This window comes from Podarcis erhardii, assembly GCF_964252035.2.
Source record: "Podarcis erhardii genome assembly, chromosome: 12".
NCBI classification, from domain to species: domain Eukaryota; kingdom Metazoa; phylum Chordata; class Lepidosauria; order Squamata; family Lacertidae; genus Podarcis; species Podarcis erhardii.
This window is the reverse complement of record NC_138513.1, coordinates 23,824,371-23,846,585: the sequence shown is the minus strand read 5'-3', so window position 1 is coordinate 23,846,585 and position 22,215 is coordinate 23,824,371. Positions and strand designations below refer to the sequence as shown.

At 44.5% G+C, this 22,215-nt stretch overlaps 1 protein-coding gene across 7 annotated transcripts in view; it reads right to left on the bottom strand.

The window, feature by feature from the left end:
- DYNC1I1 (dynein cytoplasmic 1 intermediate chain 1) overlaps window positions 1-20,481 on the bottom strand; it is a 201,890-nt gene extending 181,409 nt beyond the window's left edge. For 2 of the 7 annotated variants that reach the window (XM_081882072.1, XM_081882075.1), the window contains exons 1-3: window positions 7,147-7,263; window positions 5,376-5,490; window positions 1,744-1,834 (exon numbers count right to left, since the gene is read on the bottom strand). In XM_081882072.1, the coding sequence (XP_081738198.1) occupies window positions 1,744-1,834; window positions 5,376-5,490; window positions 7,147-7,254 (314 nt within the window). In that variant the 5' untranslated portion in view covers window positions 7,255-7,263. Of the gene's footprint in view, window positions 1-1,743; window positions 1,886-5,375; window positions 5,491-7,146; window positions 7,264-19,777; window positions 19,898-20,196 lie in introns of those variants that run through there. The other 5 variants (XM_081882074.1, XM_081882076.1, XM_081882077.1 and 2 more) reach the window with 4 other exon arrangements.
- Window positions 20,482-22,215: the final 1,734 nt, after the last annotated feature.

Below are 22,215 nucleotides of genomic sequence, written 5' to 3'. Positions count from 1 at the left end.
ATCTGAGAATGTTGGCATTTTGGTGGAGGTTGTTTTGAGGTGGAGCAAGAGCAAGGGGCTCACTGCTTTCTGCCAGGAAACTGGTGAGAGGGCAATTGAGGGTATTGGGCAGGAGTCTCCTTTTTCACCTTGACTACTGAGAGGAAGATGGTGACTACAGGGTTGCAGGTTGAGGTGAAAAGAGTGACTGAGTTGAGTGACACAGCCCTAACTTAGTCAATCACCTATAATACTTCAGCCAAGTAAGCCAAGATGAAAGACAAATTCAAATGGTGGTGATCTGCCCCACTCTAGCCATCCCTTTAATTATAAATCTGTTCCTCGTATAATTCATAAGGGCAATACTTGTGGCAACCGAGATATAAATATTCCCTCCTTTACATTACAAGACTTCACTTTCTGATCCAATAAAACTTCATAGTAAATAACAAACTTCCATTCTACCTGCTTTAAAACAATACTGTATATTCCTGATACCCACAGCAATTCGTCTCTACATCCCTTTAAAAAAACTCATTTAAAGCTACATTTTCTCTCATGCTTTTTGTTTGGGATTCTCTCCAGTCCTGCTTCACACCTTCCTTGAGTGTTTTGGGTTGGCTGGATGTGTCCTTGAAATCTGATAATACATGTAATATGGGCGGGTGTGTGTATAGAAAGTAGCAGGGCCGGTCCACCCATGAGGCAAGCTGAGGTGACTGCCTCAGGTGGCACAATCCACAGAGGCAGCATCTTTATTTCCCCCATGTTCCTGATGTAGATCTTCACTCACCCCTTCTTCCCTGACAGGGAGGGGTGTGTCATTTTTGTGATTTCCCTCAGGTGCCAAAATGTATTGGTCTAGCCCTGGAAACAAGTCTAGTCTGCTAAGGTAACATTTACATTTGTTGTTTTTCCCATTTTACATCTTGCCTCCCCCACCACTGGCCCATGGCAGGTTGCCGAAAAGGGAGTGCAGTCTTCAGGCTGAAAAAGGTTCCCAACCCCCAACCTATAGGCTCCTTTTATTGTACTCCAATAGAACAGGTGTATTTCCAGACCCCATAGTCTTTCCCACTAATTCAAGAAAGGCACAGGCTGATTGGAGTTGATGCTCAACAACGCATGGAGGACAACACGCTGGTGATGAGACAACACCCACTAAACCTTAAGGCAATGGGCTAGAAAGGCAAGCTGTGTGGCACACACAGATCTGTCATCTGACTGTTGTTTTTTCTTTATCTTAAAGTGGTCAATAATGCTACTCAGGAACCAGGTTGGCTTCAGAGGTGTATATTTGCAGTTTGACCTACTTAGCTGCACACCTGTGGTCTCTCGACTTTTTGCCTAATTAAAAGGGGAGTTACTTTCTGCACTGGGTGCAGGAAGGGATGTGATAGGATAATTGGTTAATTGAAACTGTATTTATTTTGATCAAATGTCTTGTAAGCTGCTGGTGATGGCTTGCAGCGTTTGGCTGTTAATGTTTTCGAAAATAAAACTAAGAAAAGATATTGAGGACAGCTTTTTATTTCTACGCTCCATTCGCTGCACACACTCTGTGTTGATGAAGAAGTTCAACACTTACAACTTGGCAACATATATCACCTGAGGTGGCCGCCCCACTCTGGTCAGTAGTAGAGCCAGCCCTGAGTCTACTCAATATTTACAACTGGGTGGCATGGCATGGTAGGAAAGGCAGTCACATAAAAGGAATCCACAATGAAAGCAAACAGCATACACTGACAGAGAATTTCGTCTTACCTTCCTACGGGCCCCAAGTCTCCTGAATCTTGGCTTCCGGCTTCGCTGGGAGTGCTCACTGATTTCGGAGAGGGAGACATAGGGGTTGGGACTAAATAATGAAAATAACAGGTATCCCATGTTAAAACATGCAGCGACTGCACTGATGAAGAGCAGTGTAAGACAAATCATAAGCGAGGATCCAAAATGATAGAATGGTTGGATGAGTGGAAGAGTTTGAAATGGTGAAACCAAAAGAAGGAAAAGGAAGGAAAGGAAAAGGAAGAAAGTCAAGTGAATTCTAAATATTTTGGCAAATTAAAAGTTGAAATGAATTTTAGATTGGCCTGAAAGCGAGTTATGATAGTATCAGTACTCTATTTAAAATATTTTTTTAGACATGGAAACATATTCAAAGGGGTAATAAAGGCCTTGGATATCTTTTTAAAAAAATTAAGGGAAATGAAAAATTGAAAATACTGTTTCTGCATAGTGTTAAAAAGATTTTCTTTATGAGAGCTGCCGTTGCCTGGGAAAACATTGGTTTATAGCCAATGCTGGTCATGCTTAGACTAGACCCACTAAAATTAACGGACATGACTAACTTTGGTCCATTAATTTGAAAGGGTCTACTCTGAGTAGAACTTAGTTGGAGCTAAGTCATTACATGGGATGGAAAAGGCATACTGCAGTTGTTTAAAGTCTCAAGATAGAACAGTTTATTGGGCATTTGGGGCTGCTAACATTCATTGTGTTAGTACGTTGCTGCATAGCCTGCCTGCTCTAATTGGCTGCCTGCAGAGGCATAGCGAGATGGGGGGGGGGACTGTTGCCCCAGGCACAGTTTTTCCTGGGGTGCATTTTGCTCCTCACACCAGCCCCGTGCTACTTTGTGAGTCAGATCCCACATCCCAGCCTCGCAAAGCAGTGTGGGACTGGCAGGGCGTCAGGAGGACGCAACAGGCATGCACTCTTCCAATCAGACCAGTCGGATTGATTGGAAGGGCACATGCCTGCCCTGCTGCGTCCTCCTCAAGTCACCCTCCGTGCCTCACCCCCCCCCCCCAGGCACGCCCCAGGTGCTGGGAAGGCACGCTCCACCGCTACCTGCCTGTGCAGACTAATGGCACCTGACGCAAATCTACACTGCTAGGCTTTTAGCCTGATCCAAACAGCTTGGGCATTTTTCTGCCAGAACCGTGAACGTGTTATACCTCCAATGATTTCACTGGAAGGCTTTGGTTTTCATTCTTTCCCCTTTTCTGCAGGAGGTGGCTAGATAGGCATTTATGCAGAATGACTGCAGGGTCACAGAACCCAGCTTGTTTAAAACTTGGGAACTTCAAAACTAATCCAGTAGTAGGAGGGCAATTGGTTGGGACCCTGCCAAGCGAAGTTAAGGCAAAACCGAAGTCAGCTAGCTTGCTCACACAGTGCTCAGCCTAGGCCTAAGAGCCAAATTAAGACTGCATGATGATTTAGTTTAATAAGTCCCCCCACCCGCACACACACACACAAAAAAAGACAAGGTGTGGAACCTTTCCATTTCAAGCACTGAAAGCAAAGATACATCATTCACACTTTTAAAGTGGAAATGCTGTTGTTTTTGCATCTAGATTGGCAAGGGGGCAGGCAACGCAGAAACAATTCTACTTTGACTAATCTTCATGGCAGCCACACGGAGGAAAATGTAAATCTTATAATGCGACATCGCCTGTTTCAACTTGGGCATTTAAAAATCCACTGTTTTACTTTGTTAAATCAAAAATAATTTCCTAACTGCATTTTCCTTTTTTCTTTTCCTAGCTAAATCCTTCACATCTCTTGGCAGAAGTGTCAATCAAATGGATTGGCCGTGGCACGAGGTCCAACACCTTACACATATTCTCACTAGGAACTGTCACTAAAACGAATCGTGAGTGCAAAAGGCATTCATTTTTCATGACAGCCCTTTGGCAGGTACAGGTGTGAAGTGGTAGGTGACGTGCTTATTATGCATCCATTCTGCTTCTTGGGCTTTATCTGGATTGGGAGGAGCTGATTTTTAATTTGCATGAATAGCCTACAAAGAGAATTATGGCTTTAGAGCCAAGAGATGCATCATGCCGTATTTTAATATGGCCATCAGTGCTGGCTCTGGGTTTTCTTGCTGGCTTGCAGAACTGAAGCCATGATCCAGACTAGGCAATATGCTTATTTTATTTATTTATTTCTACATTTATATGTCACCTTTCCCCTATGAAGCTCACGGTGGAGTCCATAGATCTCTTCTTCACCATTTTATCCTCGCAGCAACACTATGGGGTAGGTTAGGCGAAGAGACAGTGACTGACCCATGGTCATTGGGTGCGCTTCATGGCTGAGCGGGAATTTCAACCCTGGTCTCCCATGTCCAGCACTCTAACTCCTACATCACGCTGGCTCATGTTGGAGACCTCAGATTGTATTTCATATTCCTAAAAGCCCTACATCAGGCACCCCCAAACTAGGCCCTCCAGATGTTTTGGAACTACAATTCACATCATCCCTGACAACTGGTCCTGTTAGCTAGGGATGATGGGAGTTGTAGTCCCAAAACATCTGGAGGGTCAAGTTTGGGGATGCCTGCCCTACACGGCTTAGGCCTGGGTGGCAAACATCAGGTCCAGGAGACAAAGGTGGACCTTCTGACCTCCATCCAGCCCATAGAACACTTCTTTGGTCACGCCCCCTAGCAGGTCATCTTTGCAAACCACATCCCTCATGAGATCTGCTCCTCACCTTCTTTGCCAGGTTGGAATACCCTTGACCTGTGACAATGCCTCTTCCTAAAATGCTTAGGGAGTTTCCGTGAGTGCAGGAGACTTTCCCGCTGCAAAAAAAAAGTCACCTTCCAACTCACAGAGGGCAATGGGAACCGAGGTGGGGCAGAGTGAGTGGAGCCCAGCATACCTGCTCTACCTCTGTCATGTGTTCATGTAAATCACTTATGAATGCCTAAATAGGTCTACGATTAGGATGGAATGAAACAAAACAGCAAAAAATGGGTGGGAGCAAGGGACATGTATATCAAACAAGCACATTCCAAGCACATTTTCCACCTCAAAGGATTCTGGGCACTGTAGTTTGTTAAGGGTTGCTGCAAACTGTAACGCTATGAGGGGTATGCCACAGTGCCCAGAATTCTCTGAGGGAGAAAATGTGCTTGGAATGTGTTTTAAATGTACAGTGTCTATGTATAAATTTATGTTTCTTTTCTAAGTTTTTCTTTTTTAATGATACTTGTTTTAAAGGTCCATAAAGGACTCTATTTTCAAAGGGGCAACTATTATATGTAAGAAAAAATCTGAGGAATGAAGGGGAGCCAAGCCAATTTTCAGAAGAATGGAACAGCGACAGCCCAAGATGGTGCGAGTGGTGTGGCCCACAGAGAAACAATTTTGAAATGTCTGGATGAGAACGACACATAATAGACACATTGAGATTCAGCGCAGCTAAGAAGCAGAAATGCTCTGAATTGGTTATTGGGGAGATACGAAACGGTGTTTAAGCAGAACACATAACGTTATGAACAACAGCCAAAAACCAAGAAAAGAAAAGCATGCTACAGTCAAAAGAATGTGTGGATCTTAAACGGTGGCTAAAATGTTTTGAACAGGTCTCTCTCTGAATACCTAGAGGTGGTTCTGGAGAAATACCAATGCTCTGCAGTAACGCTTCTGTCTCCCTTCTCTTCCTGTCCAGATCAGAATCTTCCTGCGTGGGTTCTTTCTTCTGCTGAAAATCTGACTGAAATAACAGTATCGGACAATTAGCCGAAGTGAAAGAAAATGGAAATTAAAGGAGGAGAGTGTTTCCTGAAACTAGTCGGAGCTTTCCCCTTGGTGGAATAGGAAATGGTTACCCCCCCCCCTTCCTGGTGCTGTTTGGGGCCACATTCACACCATACATTTAAAGCACTATAATACCACTTTAAACAGTCATGGCTTCCCCCAAAGAATTCTGGGAGTTGTAGTTTGTTAAGGGTGTAGAGGCTTGTTTAGAGACCCCTATCCTCCCCTCCCCCCCGAGTTACAATTCTCAGAGTGTTTTAACCATCAAGCCCTCTTCTGAGAATTGTAGTTCTGTGAGGGGAACTAGGGTCTCCCAACAACTTTCAGCACTCTTAGCAAAGGTGGGATTCATTCAGCAATTGTGTATGCGTGTCTCAGTTGCTTCTAGGGAACTATCAAAAGTGCAAAACGGAGGGAAGACAGCAAAAAAACAAAATTTGCAACGTCAATTTCTCATAGCAAAGCCCAATAATGATATGAAATGCACGTACGATATTAAAGTGTCAGTTTAAAGCAAACCAGTTATTAGAAAGGGGATAGCAGGTGCTTTAAACTGCAGCAAATGTTGACATCTGAAAGAAAAGAAACATAATCACTTAATGCTTCCTTGACTTTGCATGGAAATGAGTATCCGTTCCCTGTCAATTCTCATCTCTATTTCGCTAAGTGACTGAATAAAAAAGAAGTGCAAATCCCCTTAATGAAAAAAAAACCTCACGCATAGCGTCAAGGACAAATAAACTAATATGTCAGTCAAACCTTAATAGAACTAAAAGATGTTACCAAGCCAGGAGGCTAAAATGCAGCAGCAATTATCGTTTACTTTGCTGAAAAACAATAAGTGCAAATCTGCTACCGTAGCAACCAGGCTAGCCAGTCACAAACGTAAGGGGGGGGGGGCTAAGAGACAGGTTGTAAAGGAACAATAAATATATTTAAAAATAGACACATGGAACCTTTGGGAATTACAACATCAGTCAGTTAGAAAGAATTAAATGTATACAGTATTTACATTTTTAAAAATTAAAATAGAATTGAGGTGGGACAGAAATAAGCTTTTGGCATCATGACATCACTGCATGGGATCCACAGGATCAGTTAAACAAACACGTTTCTAATTTGTGGGGGGCACTTAAACCCTCCTGTAGGACCCTATGCAACCTTTGAGCTGTGGATTAGCTACTCTGGGTAGAAGTTCACTTAAACCACAGTGAATCCACGCTGAGTCAAGACTTGAAGCTGGGTGTTCCGGATTCAGTCCAAAACTTTTCTCCCCACCTGACTGGATCAGCCTGTTTACACCTGCAGTAACTGGATCCAAGCTGTGATATAAAAGCTAATAGAGATGTCTTCCTACACAAAGTGAGCGGAAAGGACAGGATTCTTTAAATAATAATAATAAGTCAATAGCTAATTTGGGAACACCATAAGCAGCATAACTTATATATATACTTATGTCAGTGCTTTTCTTCTAGGGAAAAAAGTGCCAGTACTGCGTACCCTTGGGTACCCCCAGGAAAAAAACCAGTGACCTATGTCCAGAGGACAGTAGAGAACATACATCCAAATAAATAAACAAACAAAAATGGGAAGGGAGCCTCAGCAGCCTTACCTCTTTTTTCTTCCTTTCTTCTTCCTTCCGTTTTTTCTCCTCTCTTATCTGAGCCAAACGCTGCTTTTTGCGTTCAAGCTCCGCTTTTAAATCGCTCTTGTCCGACATGGTGATTCCCTGTTACAAAACAAAAGTAGCAAATTTAGATTTTGGCAGTGAGGTGGATTGAGGTCTCTTTTCTGTCTTGGACTGGCATCTGGGGGGGGAAGTTCTGATGCAGCTGTAAGCATAACTTGGTAATTCCCTAGTGACGGCTGGAGATCAGTAAAAGAACGAACAAAATAGTAAGTACGTTAAGGTAGACAACATGAAAAGGTCCCTGCTTCATTTTGTTTTGTTTTTGGACCTATCTTTCGTTGCTTTTGCACAGTTTTTAAACTACTATCATGGTATAATTGGTATAATTATACTATCATGGTATAATTGTGAATCACATTGAGTTGCATATAAAAGGTAATTGATAGGTTAATGAATAACACCTGAAATTTGAAAGGTCAACTGAATGATTTTTCACCAGACCACCTTCTGAGCTGCTTGTTTTGCCCTGATTAAGGCCATGAAAAGCTAAGGGTATGTTCAAATAACTGCTTACTCAGCATCCAGAGCACTTGCCCTGCTAATTCTTGAAGCTGCACTCACATGATGTCAGCCGCAATCCATATCAATCCCGAAGTTTCTTGGCAAATTCTGCTGTTCGATGCATTTTTCTCAAACTGGCTTCACTCCAATTAGAAAACTGGATGTAGAGTGAGTGGTAATGTGAACACTCCCTAACAGCCACCACGCAGGCCCAGATGAGCACACAAGGGCAGACGACAGTTTGATGAGTTCTGGGAGTTCTGGGAGCCAGGGTTATGGGGCAGAAAAACCCAAAGGACTGTGGGTGTTGGGTGGTGATTCCTGCCCCTCTCTGATGTGAACAACTCCGTGCAAATGTTTCAAGCCACTATTGTGAATATGCTCTTTAAATTTTCTTTCCACAGCCCAACAAGGTTCTCTCACCCAGAACCAAAAAACAAACCACTGAATTCTGATTCCTATTAACCATTGTTAACTAATAGAAGCCAGTTTGGGGGCATACATGGCTCCTTACATCAAAGGGCCTTCTCTCCTGGGAGCAACTCCTGCACCTTAATTGTGGTCAAATTCTCATCAGCATTAATTTAAGCAAAACTTTTGGTTCTGAATAACTAGCCTTTCCTCTCCTCAGCCTAAGATCTGAAACCCACCCCAATCTGTGGTTTGGGGTATACCGTGGTTAGCCTAAATCACCATTAACATCACACAGATGATTAACTACTTTATCGGTTAAAAGGGAAGAAGGGAAATTGGATTCAGGGTAGGGAAGGTTGAAGAGAGGGAACAGTAAAATCAATGTGAGAACTGTTACAGAGGGCCAGGTAATGGCATCATTATGGGTACAAAAGCACTGCTGAGCGAAGATTGCCCTCAGAAGCATTGAAGAAACTCAGGGCTACAACCAATTATACTCTCTTTTTGGATTTGCATTATGCCTCACTGCTCAATTACACTAGCAGAGCTCTGACTCAATCAATGCTAATGCCACATCCATGTTGCTAAGGGCCCTTTCTGTAATGGGTGAAAAAGGGATTTTAAAAGGGTGACAAGGCTACATTGACAGGAAATCCGATATGCCCTATGTAACTATGAAAAATGCTTTCTTCCTCGTCCTCATTTTCTCTTTAATTTTCAACATATTACAATCATCATGCAAACAAAATATTCCACCCTGACCCAGAAGACGACATTTCTCCTAAGTTGCCCTATGTTTACGAGACATCACTTTCATATACCTCAACATTTCTCAGATGAAATAGAGACTTCTACATTAGGGGGAAAAAAATATGTGAGGGAAGGGATTGTATACAACACCTTCAGCAGATAAATGGAATAAAAAAAATTAGCTGGAAGATAATAATAATAATAATAATAATGGAAACTGAGAACGATCAGGAAAAGTTCAATAGTAAATCCTATTGAACTCATTGGGTCTTAGTTCTGAGTAGAGTGTGAAAGGCTCAATTTACAATAAAGAAATAAACACTCCATGCGTTTCCTAAAAAGTGGCTGGCCGCTGAAGCATTCCAATTAAAGAATTTAAAGTGGATTGGTTACATTTCCCTTCAAAATTATAGCAAGAGCTTTGTATGCCAGCATCAACATTTCCTTCATTTTGTGCAGGTATTTTATTTTCAGTATGAACAGGACTCCGTTTTTGCACCACTTGTTCTCTGAGACGTGGAGAGGAAGAAAAAGGAAAACTGGGACATTCCGGGATCAAATCAGAAACCAGGATGGCTTCTGTAATTCCAGGACTGTCCTTAGAGAATTGGACACTTGAAGAGTATGCAATTTCTTCCACGCACTAGATCTGCTGCTACACTTTTTAAACTGTGCTGGCAACTTTGCAGGAAGGTATTTCCAAAGATACATCCACAGTTGGATTCTGTCACTTGCAGCGTTGACACAAGTGTCTCATAGCTTTAGGGGCAGGGTGCCTAGACCCATTCCCAGTGACACCAGTGCGTGTGTGTGTGCGCGCACATGCATGTGAAAGCAAAGAGAAGGTGTAGTTCTTGACTGTCTGGACTGTGCTGTCGAACTATAACACCCCTTGCTTGCCTGATGGAGACAGGTACAGGTAGGAACCTCTGACTTTTGCATGGCTGGACTATAGCCTACTGAACCTAAGAGTCACATCCACTGCCCCATAAGATCGTCCACAAGGAATGCAACCCACAGGCTGACAAAGGATCCCTACCCTTGTTTTAGGCTGTGTACATTTAAAGACTCCCTGGAAAAGACCCTGATGTTGGGAAAGATGGAGGGCACAAGGAGAAGGGGACGGCAGAGGACAAGGTGGCTGGACAGTGTTCTTGAAGCTACCAGCATGAGTTTGACCAAACTGCGGGAGGCAGTGGAAGAGAGGAGTGCCTGGCATGCTCTGGTCCATGGGGTCACGAAGAGTCGGACACGACTAAACAACAACAACATTTAAAGCACATGGCTCCACCTCTCAAAGAATCTTGAAAACTGTAGTTTGTTAAGAGTGCTGAGAATTATAGCTTTGTGCAGGGTAAACTACGCTTCCCAGGATTCATTGTGGAAAGTAATGTGCTTTAAATGTGTGGTGAGCACTCAGCCTTTGTTACTCAATCGGCTGTGATTCTAAATGGCAGCATGAAGTTGCTGCTTGGAATGCAGTCTGTGGTTTTAGAGTATTTACACAGATCTACTATGTAGTATCAGCCAGACTCTGCACTTCCCTCCCTCCACCTCCTCATTAGTAATGTGATCTGCCTTCCTCCATAGACGGAGAATAGATGGGAAAGAATGGCACAGTTTTCCCACAGGCCGTCTCAGCACAAATGCACAGTGACATCACCCTTTTTGTCCTCCACACAATGTCATTCTGTCTCATCAGCACAACTGTTGATTCCTACAACTCAGAAGACAGTGAAAGCGTGACAGACAGCATTTGTGGACATTTGCCAAATAGAAGAATAGGCCATTTCATCATCATTAAAATGCTGTAGTGTTTGTAAGGATTTCGGATCATTTGGTTCAAAAAGTTTGAAAATGTTAATAGTGTTTGTTTTTTTAATGAGCTCCCAGCAGAGCTAATGGGTTGTGCCCAATGGGTGTGCTGTCCATTCATGGAAGAGTCTTTGATCTGGTGGTGGCTTCTGTGAATGGAAGGGAAATGATTTTTGCCAAGCCCCTTTCGCCTATGCCACCTCCCATGTTGTTCCAGAGCAACCCCCATTATAGGAACTTGTGAAGAGACTGGCTAGATCTGACCAAAGGCCAGTCTAATCCAGCATCCTGATCAATCAATCAATCGATCATTTTATTTGTATGCTACCTTTCCTAAGTTAAAACCATGCTCAGGATGGCAGACAACAAATATATGTTAACTACAAACATAACAAAAGTAGTCATAAGCAATAAACAAAACACCAAAAAGTACACAACCAAACTGAAAAATTTTCACATTAATCATAAGATACCAAATAAAGGTGCAAAAAATTAACAACAACCATTTTGCCCTCCGGCGAAAACCCCTAAGCAATATCTCAGCTCAAGATTCTGTTTGGCATCCTCAGCTTCTGCAGCTGGAGTCAGTCCGGGCCCTGCCCTCCCAGGCCAGGTGGGAAAAGGCCTGCAAGGCAAGGAGCAGGTCTTCTAGGAATCACAGCCAAGATGGTCTCTCACTTCTTCAGCAGCCTCAGTTTTTCTCATGGTGGCCAATCTGATAAGAAGCCCTCAAGCAGGGCATGAGCGCAACAGCACTCTCTCCACTTGTGGATCCCGGAAACTGGTATTCAGAAGCATACTTGTTCCTTCTAGAGGAGAGTTGGGGGAGTGGGGAGGTGCAGGGAAAGGGGCAAAATAATTATACTTCTAGAAATATGGTAACCCTACTCCCTCACCCTTCCTCTGATGGCGTATCTAAGAGCCATCTGTGAAGGAAAAGATGCAATTCAATGGTTTGTGGTTATGTTTCCTCAGGATGAAGTGGATTGGTGCTGTGATGTGTGACTTTCAGAAATGTTCCATGCTAAGCAGCAAGTGCTCATTGCTGGAAGGTCCCAAAACGTTTGAAATTGGGACTGGAAAATTATATTCTGTTGTCATTGCAACAAAAGAATAAATATGATGCTCTTTTGCTGTAAAACAGTTTGCTGTCTATAGTTTTATACTGTGAAGTTTCTTAATTAAGAACAAATAAAAACCTCAGTTAAACCAATGCAATAAATGCCTGGAGTACTGTGTCCAGTTCTGGGTGCCACAGTTTAAGAAGGATATTGACAAGCTAGAACACGTGCAGAGGAGGGTGACCAAGGTGATCAGGGGTCTGGAAGCCAAGCCTTATGAGGAACAGCTGAAGGAGCTGGGTATGTTTAGTCTGGAAAAGAGGAGACTGAGAGAAGCTGTGATAGCCATTTTCAAATACCTAAAGGTCTGCCACATGGATGATGAAGCAAGCTTGTGGTCTCCTCTCTAGAGAGGATTTGAACCAATGGATTCAAGTTACAAGATGGGATATTCCGACTAAGCATCAGAAAGAACTTTCCAAGAGTAAGAGCTGTATGATAGTAAAAGAGATTCCCTTAGGAGGTTGTAGATGACCACCTGTCATATATGATCTCGTTAAGATTCCTGGATTGCAGGGGGTTGGACTGGACGACTCGCAGGATCACTTCCAACTCTCCAATTCTATGATTCTATGAGTGCAGCCATAGCGGGACCTGCAACAAAACGCTGCACTGTTCAGGGTTCCAGCCAGCTTGTCATGCCCTTTTCCAGTATACTCCATTCTATTCACCATCTCCATAGTCATCCATTAATCTCCTTGCCCCCAACCAAAAGTAAGCATGCCATGCCTCTGGACATATTCAGTCCTCAATAGGCCACTGTTGAGTGCACTCCCTTTGTTTGTTTTTCCTAAGGATGTTTTATATCTCTGCAGGGGGTCATTGTCCCCACCACCCAAAAATCCTGTTGTTACTTCCTTCTTCTGTTTGGGTTGTGCCATTTTGACCAGAAAAGGGATTCAGACTCAGAAAATGAGTTTGCTATTAGTGTATAAAGTTTCCATAGATACCATAATTCACAATTCAGAATGTTACCTCTCTTTCTTTACCTTGTTTAGGCAATGCAAAAATTGCAGATGTTGCAGTTTAGAAAATCAATAACAGTTTCATAGTTGTCCCAGTTAACAGCTGACCTGGTAACCTCATTGATCCCTGCAGTGATGGCCTACATGTACAATGCAAGCCCACTATGGGGAAACTGAATGCATCGTCTGTCTGTTCAATGAAGGCTTTGTTAACAGACCCAGAAAACGTTCTAGGAAGGTTGAAGTTAGGAAGACCCATCCCCTTCTTGCATGTGCTTCTCAGATTATATTTTGTAAACATGTTTTTAAATGAATGCTATCTAAATAAAATCAGTTATAATGTTGGATAGGGGGGACGATGCAAAGAAGAGCACAAAGCTGACTAAAAAAGGTAAAGTACCCTTGACAGTTAAGTCCAGTCGCGGACAACTCTGGGGTTGCGGCACTCATCTTGCTTTACTGGCCAAGGGTGCCAATGTTTGTCCGCAGACAGTTTTTCTAGGTCATGTGGCCAGCAATACTAAGCAGCTTCTGGCAAAATCAGAGCAGCACACGGAAATGCCATTTACCTTCCCACCGGAGTGGTACCTATTTATCTACTTGCAGTTTGACGTGCTTTCGAACTGCTAGGTTGGCAGGAGCTGGGACTGAGCAACGGGAGCTTACCCCGTTGTGGGGATTCGAACCGCTAACCTTCTGATCGGCAAGGCCAAGGCTCAATGATTTAGACCACAGCGCCACCCACATCCCATTAAGCTGACTAAGGTACTCCTGCCCGTACGGGCCAGTTGTGTCCGACTCTAGGGTTGCGCGCCCATCTCACTTAAGAGGCCGGGGGCCAGCGCTGTCCAGAGACACTTCCGAGTCACGTGGCCAGCGTGACGAAGCTGCTCTGGCGAGCCAGCACCAGCGCAGCACACGGAAACGCCGTTTACCTTCCCGCTATAAAGCGGTATCTATTTATCTACTTGCACTTAGGGGTGCTTTCGAACTGCTAGGTGGGCAGGAGCTGGGACCGAAAGATGGGAGCTCACCCCACCGCGGGGATTCGAACCGCCGACTATAGCATCGGCAAGTCCTAGGCACTGAGGTTTTACCCACAGCGCCACCCGCGTCCCTTATTAAGCTGACTACTGGCGTTCTAATCCGCTCCTCTCCCCACCCCAAAAAATGACATGGAACCTTTGTCACACTGCTTTGAGTGGAATGCATTTCCATGTTTTTGGATCATGGGTGTTAAAACGAGGCTGTTGGCAACAAAGGTTTTAGAACAAACAGCAAATTGAATATGCTTGATGTTAGTGGAAACAGTAATGGGTACCAAGATAATTTGGGGAAAAGATTTGGGGGAAGAAGTAACTCCAAAGCAGCAGAAAGCCAGTGAGATCTGTGGTCAGCATACAATTGGAAGAACCTTGTGGAAATGTTGCACAGATGGAACTATGTACAGCTAAGTCTGTCTCCCCAAACTGTTGGAAAGGATGTGGGGGAAAGGAACTGATGTGCACTTTTGGGAGCAATGGCCACAAGCAGAGAGGTATTGGAATAGAGTTCTATGATAAATATCTAGAATTGTAGGTCAAATGATTAGGAAAACTCCCAGACTATCGTACTTTTTGTGATTGAAGAAGACATTACAAAAGTAAGATCCAAAGAGCTTGTATGCTTTACGTTGCCTGCAGTTACGCTTTTCTTAATCAAAAACATGGGAAAGTCCTGTAAAGTTGTACATAGTTTGTTATTGGTATAATAAGCATTAGAAACCAACAGTAACAAAGCAGCTGATTCATCAGTTATTTGTGATCACAGGGCTAGTGAAACCAGAATTGTATTTCACTGTAGGGGATTCATTTTATTTCCTACACTACATAAAAAACTCAAGACCCTGCCCCTGGAAATACTCTTAGCAAGCAAGGTCATAAACAGATGTTATGAAGATTGGATTTCATTTATAGGGCAGTACTTGTGGGGTCTTCATCATAATCTGCAGTTCTTGGCGTCAGCAATAAGGGGCTGGAAAAGTATATTCTATTCTCATTGTAACCGGGGGGGGGGGGGAATGTTACTTTGCTGTGGAACAGTTTGCTGTTTATAGTTTTACACTGTGAAGTTTCTTACTTAAGAACGAAAAAACAAACTGCATGAGAGCAACAGCTGGACCCAGCACAAGGGAAAGTATAAATTATGACAAGCAACCAGTCCTGATTTAGGGACACACTGTATTTCAAGATTTTGTAGCCTCCTCTGCCCAGGAACTGAAATAAACATACACAACGCAGTGTTGTGATGTCATCAAAATTTAACAATAGCCAAACTGAGATTAAATATTGTTCCATCACCCAAATTGTACAGATCAATTAAAGTCCATAGTGTGTTCATCAAATCTTCTGCAGGTTAATCAAGATAGCCTTCCCTGTTTTCCAGCTACAGAGATGATCATATGGAAAGGTGTATTCTCATGTTTCAGGAAAATTCATTTTATGGTTCCAGAACTAAGCAACATATTATCTGAAAGATCTGAAGCAACATTACAAAGAAGTAGAAATGGAAATGTGCAACATCATGGAAGAAGAAAAATTGGCAGTTATGATCTGATGGCATGCTGGGATTCAGTATGAACACTGAAGATCTTTACAAAGCAAACCTTTTAAGTGTCTGTGTTCAATAGGGCACACTCCAAAGCAAGTGTGCACAAGATTACAACCTAAATTTGCACAGTTCCAGGTAGCTTAGTTGATAATTTGGACCACACCATAGACTTATTAATTGCAGTCATGTTGAAGTCACTGCCATTATTGTCACTAGCAGGAACAATCTCTGGAGAACTTTAAATATTGTTCCAGCAACTATTATCTCAGACAAGCACATCAAGTGGAGTTAATGGTTTTCTGAAACTGATCTATCCCATTGATTTTATGATGTAAAATGTGGAAAAAAATATTGAGACCTCAGCATGCAATTCATAATGGGGAATTGTTACTGAGTAGGAGATTTCTGAAATGGAGACTTGCATAAAATGTTCCTCACATAAGATTTCCCATGCAGACAGCAGCTGAATTAACAATTTATATAAATTTATAAATACATATTTTATATAAATTTAATAAATAGTAATGCTAATATGCCATGCTAAATCATGGTTAGTGTAACAATTGTGTAGAGGAACAAGCTGCTGCAACCCTTCAACTTGTGTGTGACCCCCCATTCCTATTCCTATTCCCATGTGTTCGGAGCAAGAATGCTCAGCCATGATTTGTCATGACAGCTGACCATTTGATCCACGATTATTGACCCTGTTGTGACGGATGCACTGTTCACCTGAAGAGCACCACCGTTTTAGTTTAATCAGATGTTCAAGACCACTTTCCATTTTCAAGTAACTTATGCAGCTTGAGACAGTCTAGTTTTTCTTAATTTTAATTGAGAAGAGGACAAAGAGGATCCAAATTAAGCAATTCCTCAGGCTAATTCGCATAATCACATTGTAATTTCTACTATCAAATGATGCCTTGGCTGCAGGGTTTTGTTGTGGGGGTGAACGATCTGAGACCCATGTATTTTGTGGCTAGCCTCACAACTCCTACTCAAAACTGAAATAATGGGGTTTTTTAAACAAAACTTTCCTTGTAGGGCAACTGAATGTAATGCAAAGCACAATGCTGATGAGATCCAATCAGATCCACTCTCTATCTTAGTTTCCTAGATTCTCATATATATGCAAATTTTATGCAAACTGGTATGTAGACCAGTACCTCCCATTACTCCTGACCATTGGACGTGCTGGCTGGGACTGATGAGAGTTGGAGTCTAACAACATATGTGGGGCACAGCTTCCTCAGCACTGCTTTTAGGCACCCAGCAATCAACCTGACTTGGTCACGTCCACAGAATGGAAGATGGCAGGATCCTAAAGGAAAAGGAGTTGACTTCAGGCACCAGACCCACTAGCAGACCAACTCTTCTTATAAAGATGTCTGCAAACATAACATGAAGGTTGACAACCCCATCATGCGGGAATCTTTTGCAGATGGCCACAGTGCCTAGAGACAGACAGGCAGGTCATGCATCCAGAGCACTGACCAGAGGAATGACCGCTGGGAGGAGCGCAGAGAGGAGAAACCCCGTGGCAGCATGGCCAGATGCCTTAATCTGCCCCAGCTGCAAGAAAATATTTCTCCTGCATCAGTCTCTACAGCCACAGCAGGTCCTGCAACCTTCCAATAATTTGACCCCACCGCAAAGGTGCACTCCTCCATTGTCTCCCAACACAGATGGGTGCGAACAACAGTAATCGATCTGCAAGATTGGCCCTAGCTAGTTCTGAAAGGACAGCTCTATAACCAAGAATACAGTTGCTGCCTCTATGTTTCAAAGAAGGCAATGGCAGTGCTCGCACATCACAACAAGCAAGGATTTCTGGCTCATTAGGTCTTAGCATGAGCAAGCACAATGCTTGTGCATTCGGCCCAATTTATCCTGCTTTGCTGCACTCCTGGCACATGTTTCATCAGGTCCTCAAGCATAAAAAGCTTTTAGTTGATCAAAATAAACCAGTGTTTATCACAGGAACCACATGCAACTGCATAACCCTCAAGCAGTTTTAAAGGTTAGATGGGAGTGTTGCTGTGTGCATGGCTTCTTTGCATTAATGTTACCTGATCCTCTGGTACCCCGAGCCCAGGTAAAGGCCACTGCTGCCTAAAACCAGCTCCAGAGAGTGGGTGCCAGAGCTCTACAGCTTTCCCTGGCCTGCTTTCATTCTTTGAGGATCAACAGCCAAATTTGCCCCAAATCCAGAGTCCTTCTATGTTTCCAGGAGGTCTATTAGAATAACACAAATGAGACCTATACCAAAACAACATAGAATGCACCTGTTCAGGATTCCAGCCAGCCATGCCCTTGTCCAGGATACTCCATTCCATTCATTCATTCATTCATTCTCTCTCTCTCTCTCTCTCTCTCTCTCTCTCTCTCTCTCACACACACACACACACACACACACACAATCAGTCAGTCTTTTGCTATCATGGACCACTTTGTGGGTCAGCCTCTCCTCTTAGGGGTTACGAAGCAAGTCAGACCATTGATTCATCTAGCTCAGCATTGCGTACTCTGGCTGGCAGCAGCTTTCCAGGGTTTTCAACAAGGCTGTCTCTTAGTGCTACCTTGAAGATGCCAGGGATTGAACCTCGGACGTCTGCATGCAGAACAGATGCTCTTCCCCTGTGTTTTGTGTGTGTTTATTATGTACTTTCGCAAACCTTGGACTTCCGCAAGCCTGGCAATATCCCTTTTGCAAGTGGATCATGCCATTTTGGCTACATAGTGATCCACCCTCAAGAGACTGAGTTTGCTACTTTTTCAAAGATAAAACTTCCAACCCATCCCTCAATTAAAGACTCCAGGATGGATTGCACTATACAGCTTGCAATGACCCTTGCACTGCATTTCCAAAGCGTCTGACACCCGGCTGGTTGTTGCCCATTTGGAAGACACTGTGCTTTGACACCTGTCAATCATTCAATGTCACTATGATGCCAGATGATTGACTGATGGATTGTCCCACCCACCAGTTAAAGTTGGCCCAAAGGGGAGGAGAGATAAAAATCTGCCTCCTGCCCAAACCCAATAAAGGTTTCTCATCCTTGCTATAAACCATAAAACATACAACCCCAGTTTCAAAGGAGTAGCAGATTTCAAAATGCCCGGATTAAAACTGCATACTTCAACGTAACTATAGATCTATAGCTATGCAACTATAAGTATATGCAATATTGATCCTGACATGTAGTCTGAGCAGTGCAGTGAGGCCGGTAAGAAGAATGACTGCAAACGAAGGATAGTTGCATGACTTGAGGGGTAGGATTTTCAAGCCCATAATATTGGGGAGCTAGCCTGACCCTATAATGCTGGACTCCTGTCCACCCCAGGCAGCATGGCCAATGGTCATGGGGTGATGGGAGTTATAGTTCAGCAACATCTGGAAGATCACAGGTTTCACACACACCCCTGCCTTAACAGAAAAGAGAACTTTCCTGAATACAGTTTCTTCCCTCATGAGGTTACTGAGATGAGACAAGATGCACCTTATTCAATTCTTTCCACCAAATTAACTGCTACAGGCCATAAGTCCTGTTCTTTCCAGATATTTTTTTCTGGAAGGGGAGGCCACAGGATAACATTTAAATGCCTCAAATGGTCTCCATCACCCTAACTGTATCTTTTGAATCCAAGACTGGTGTCATGTTGGCCCAAGCAGACACACACAGCGTTGCTCTTTTCCAAGCTTAGAATGTATGATCCAAGAGACAAACGTCTGAATAGGATTCTAATGGTTAAATGAGGTTTTACGTTAGCTTGTTAAGTTAAAAGCTTTGGGCTTCTAAGAAGCTAAAAACATTATCCATGACCAAGGCTGTAATGCTATCCCTGGAAGAGAGATCCATTGGACTCAAGGGGTTTTACACCTGATGAAAGGAATCAGAAGTAGATGTGTATAGACTTGCACTGGGAAACTTGCTAATGGAAAAAATGGCCTCTCACTCACAGATTCATCTTCTTTGGAATTTCATTATCAAACTCAATATATATTGTTGTTGCATCCTGCCTACTTGGTGGGTCACCCATCTGACTTGTTTGAGGGTGTTTTCTCTCTCCCCCACGCTCCCACCCAGTGCCTATATTTTAATTTCCTGGTTGCTTTAACCCCTTCAGCACCGAGCCAAACCAAGGCGTTCCCAAAATAGCAGCACTTCCATTTTCCTCTCTCAGCAGCACAGCAGGTATTTGGTTTTGGAAACGCACAAAAATATGGAGGCATTTTTTCTTTATTTTTTCTTTTTGCTGTGAAGCTGAGGCACTGCACATTTCAAAGCAGTGACAAATCCGATAAAATCCTCTTCTTCCCGCGGGGGGGAATTAGAATAGCCATCTTGTCCCGAGTCTCTCCCGCCAGTATAGGCTGCATCCCAGCAGAATAAGACCAACCTAAGGATGCCTCAGCCCTCGAATGACATATTTCTCTCCTGAATGGGGGCAGGCAGCAGCGCCTCCTGAAGACTTTGGGTGCGCCCCCGGGAATTAAAATCCACACTATTTTGCGATCTGCTCCTATCGAAAAAAACCCAAAAAACCCCCGCAATACTCTAATAACTCCCGCCCACCAAGCCCTTGCCAGCTGATGCTCTTGGAGCTAGACTGAAGCCCAGACCTGCCGATGGAGGGGAAGTCTCGGGTTGCACGGGAGAAGCCGAGAGGTCTTCTGCAGCCCGGAGGGAGGGAGGGAGGGAGGGGACGGGGGGGGCGATCTAGCTGCAGCATCTCCCCCCCCCCCGTTGCTTGAAGGGCATGAGAGCGCCTGGCATCCCCACCCACAGAGACCCGCGCGCACCCGCTCCGCATTTTACCTCGGCACGGTAATCCTAGCCTGGACGTGCAGCCTTCCCCCGAGGAAGGCGAGACGCTGGAGAGAGAGAGAGGCTGCGTCCCGGGCGGCTCCAGCTGCCCGGGAAGATGATGGTGACGGAGCTGCTGCTGCTGCTGCTGCTGCTTCGCGGCGTGAGATCGGGCGGTGCTGTTGCTGTTGCTGCCGCCGCGGAGAGAAATGTGCTGCCTCACGCCGGCCTGGCTGGCTCCGCCCAGCAACCGCCGCCGCCGCCGCCGCTTCCCTCCAGCCTGGGCCCTGGCACTGACATCTCCCCGGCCCGCCCCCTGCAGACTCTCGCCGTCCCCGCACTCCGCCCTAGGCCAGCGGGGAAGCGGCAGCTCAGAGCATGTGCTTGGCGTGCAGAAGGGCCCAGATCTAACTCCTGGCATCGCAGAGAAGGCTGGGAATGCCCCCTGTATGAAGCCCTGGAGAGTTGCTGCCAGTCCGTGTAGGCAGCACTAAGGTCAGACTTAAAGGTAAAGGGACCCCTGACCATTAAGTCCAGTCGTGGCCGACTCTGGGGTTGCGGCACTCATCTCGCTTTATTGGTCGAGGGAGTCAGCGTACAGCTTCCGGGTGATGTGGCCAGCATGACTAAGCCGCTTCTGGCGAACCAGAGCAGCACACGGAAACGCCGTTTACCTTCCTGCCAGAGTGGTACCTATTTATCTACTTGCACTTTGATGTGCTTTCGAACTGCTAGGTTGGCAGGAGCAGGGACCGAGCAACGGGAGCTCACCCCATCACGGGGATTCGAACCGCCAACTTTTTGATCGGCAAGCCCTAGGCCCTTTGGTTTAACCCACAGTGCCACCCGGGTCCCAAAGGTCAGACTTAGGTATACAGTAAAGCAGCTTCCTATGTTCCGTTTGGGCCTAAGGCTAGGGGAGCAGGGGTGCCAACTCGATTAAAATATTGGTGGGCAGGTAAGCCCAGGTGCATGACATGGCGCACACACACCATTTGAATGACAGTGTCCCTCAACTGGGGGGGGGGGGCTTGCCCCCTCAAATATTTCATGGGTGGGGGGAGAGGGGAGATTTTGGCAGCAGGCGCCTGCTGGGAACCAACACACACAGAAGCAAGCGCAAGAGTTTTGCGGCACCTTGTTAAAGAGCTACAGATTAATTATGAGGTAAATTGATTTCGTGGCATAAGAATCTGAGAAGGAGTGTGAAGCGTTATCGTCTGTTGTTGGCAAATAGTATTTACCAGCTGAGGAGAGAGTGTCATGCACTTGACAAAGTCTGATTTCTTCTCCACGGAAACAGATGCCATGGAAAAGTCTGATCTTCTTCAAGGAGCCACAGAACTCATCTTGTGTGTGTGTGTTTGCAGTTGCTGAACCGCACCAGCTCTGGCAAAGGCAATAGCATGAACTGCAGGGGTCAGCAAACTTTTTCACCAGGGGGCCGGTCCACTGTCCCTCAGACCTTGTGCAGGGCCAGACTATATTTTGAAAAAAGAAGACGAACGAATTCCTATGCCCCACAAATAACCCAGGGATGCATTTTAAATAAAAGCACACATTCTACTCATGTAAAAACATGCTGATTCCCGGACCGTCCGCGGGCTGGATTGAGAAGGCCTTAGTTTGCATAAAGGGATCAGCTAAAGGCTTATCAAAACCTCCCAACGTGATCTCTGTGGCAAGATAACTAATTCTGAGTTAGCTACAATGCCCAGAATTCTTTGAGGAGGGAAATATGCTTCAACTGTGCTTTAAGTACCGTATATGAGCTCTGCATCTAGCACAGTACATTACAATTGCTACAACAGACCCTCCAAGCCCCTCAGCAAGAGGTCTAGAGCCTTCTTTAGCCATCTACTAACTCTCTTTCTCTCCACATAGTTCAACAAAATATGGAAGGCAGCCAGTTGAAGCTAACTGGCCTTACCATACAACCTCCATTTATTCCTGCCTCCCCATGCCAATCCCGTTTGGTGGCGAGTGCTCCTTTATTTCCAATTGGACATTGCCCCTTGACTGACAGTGGCA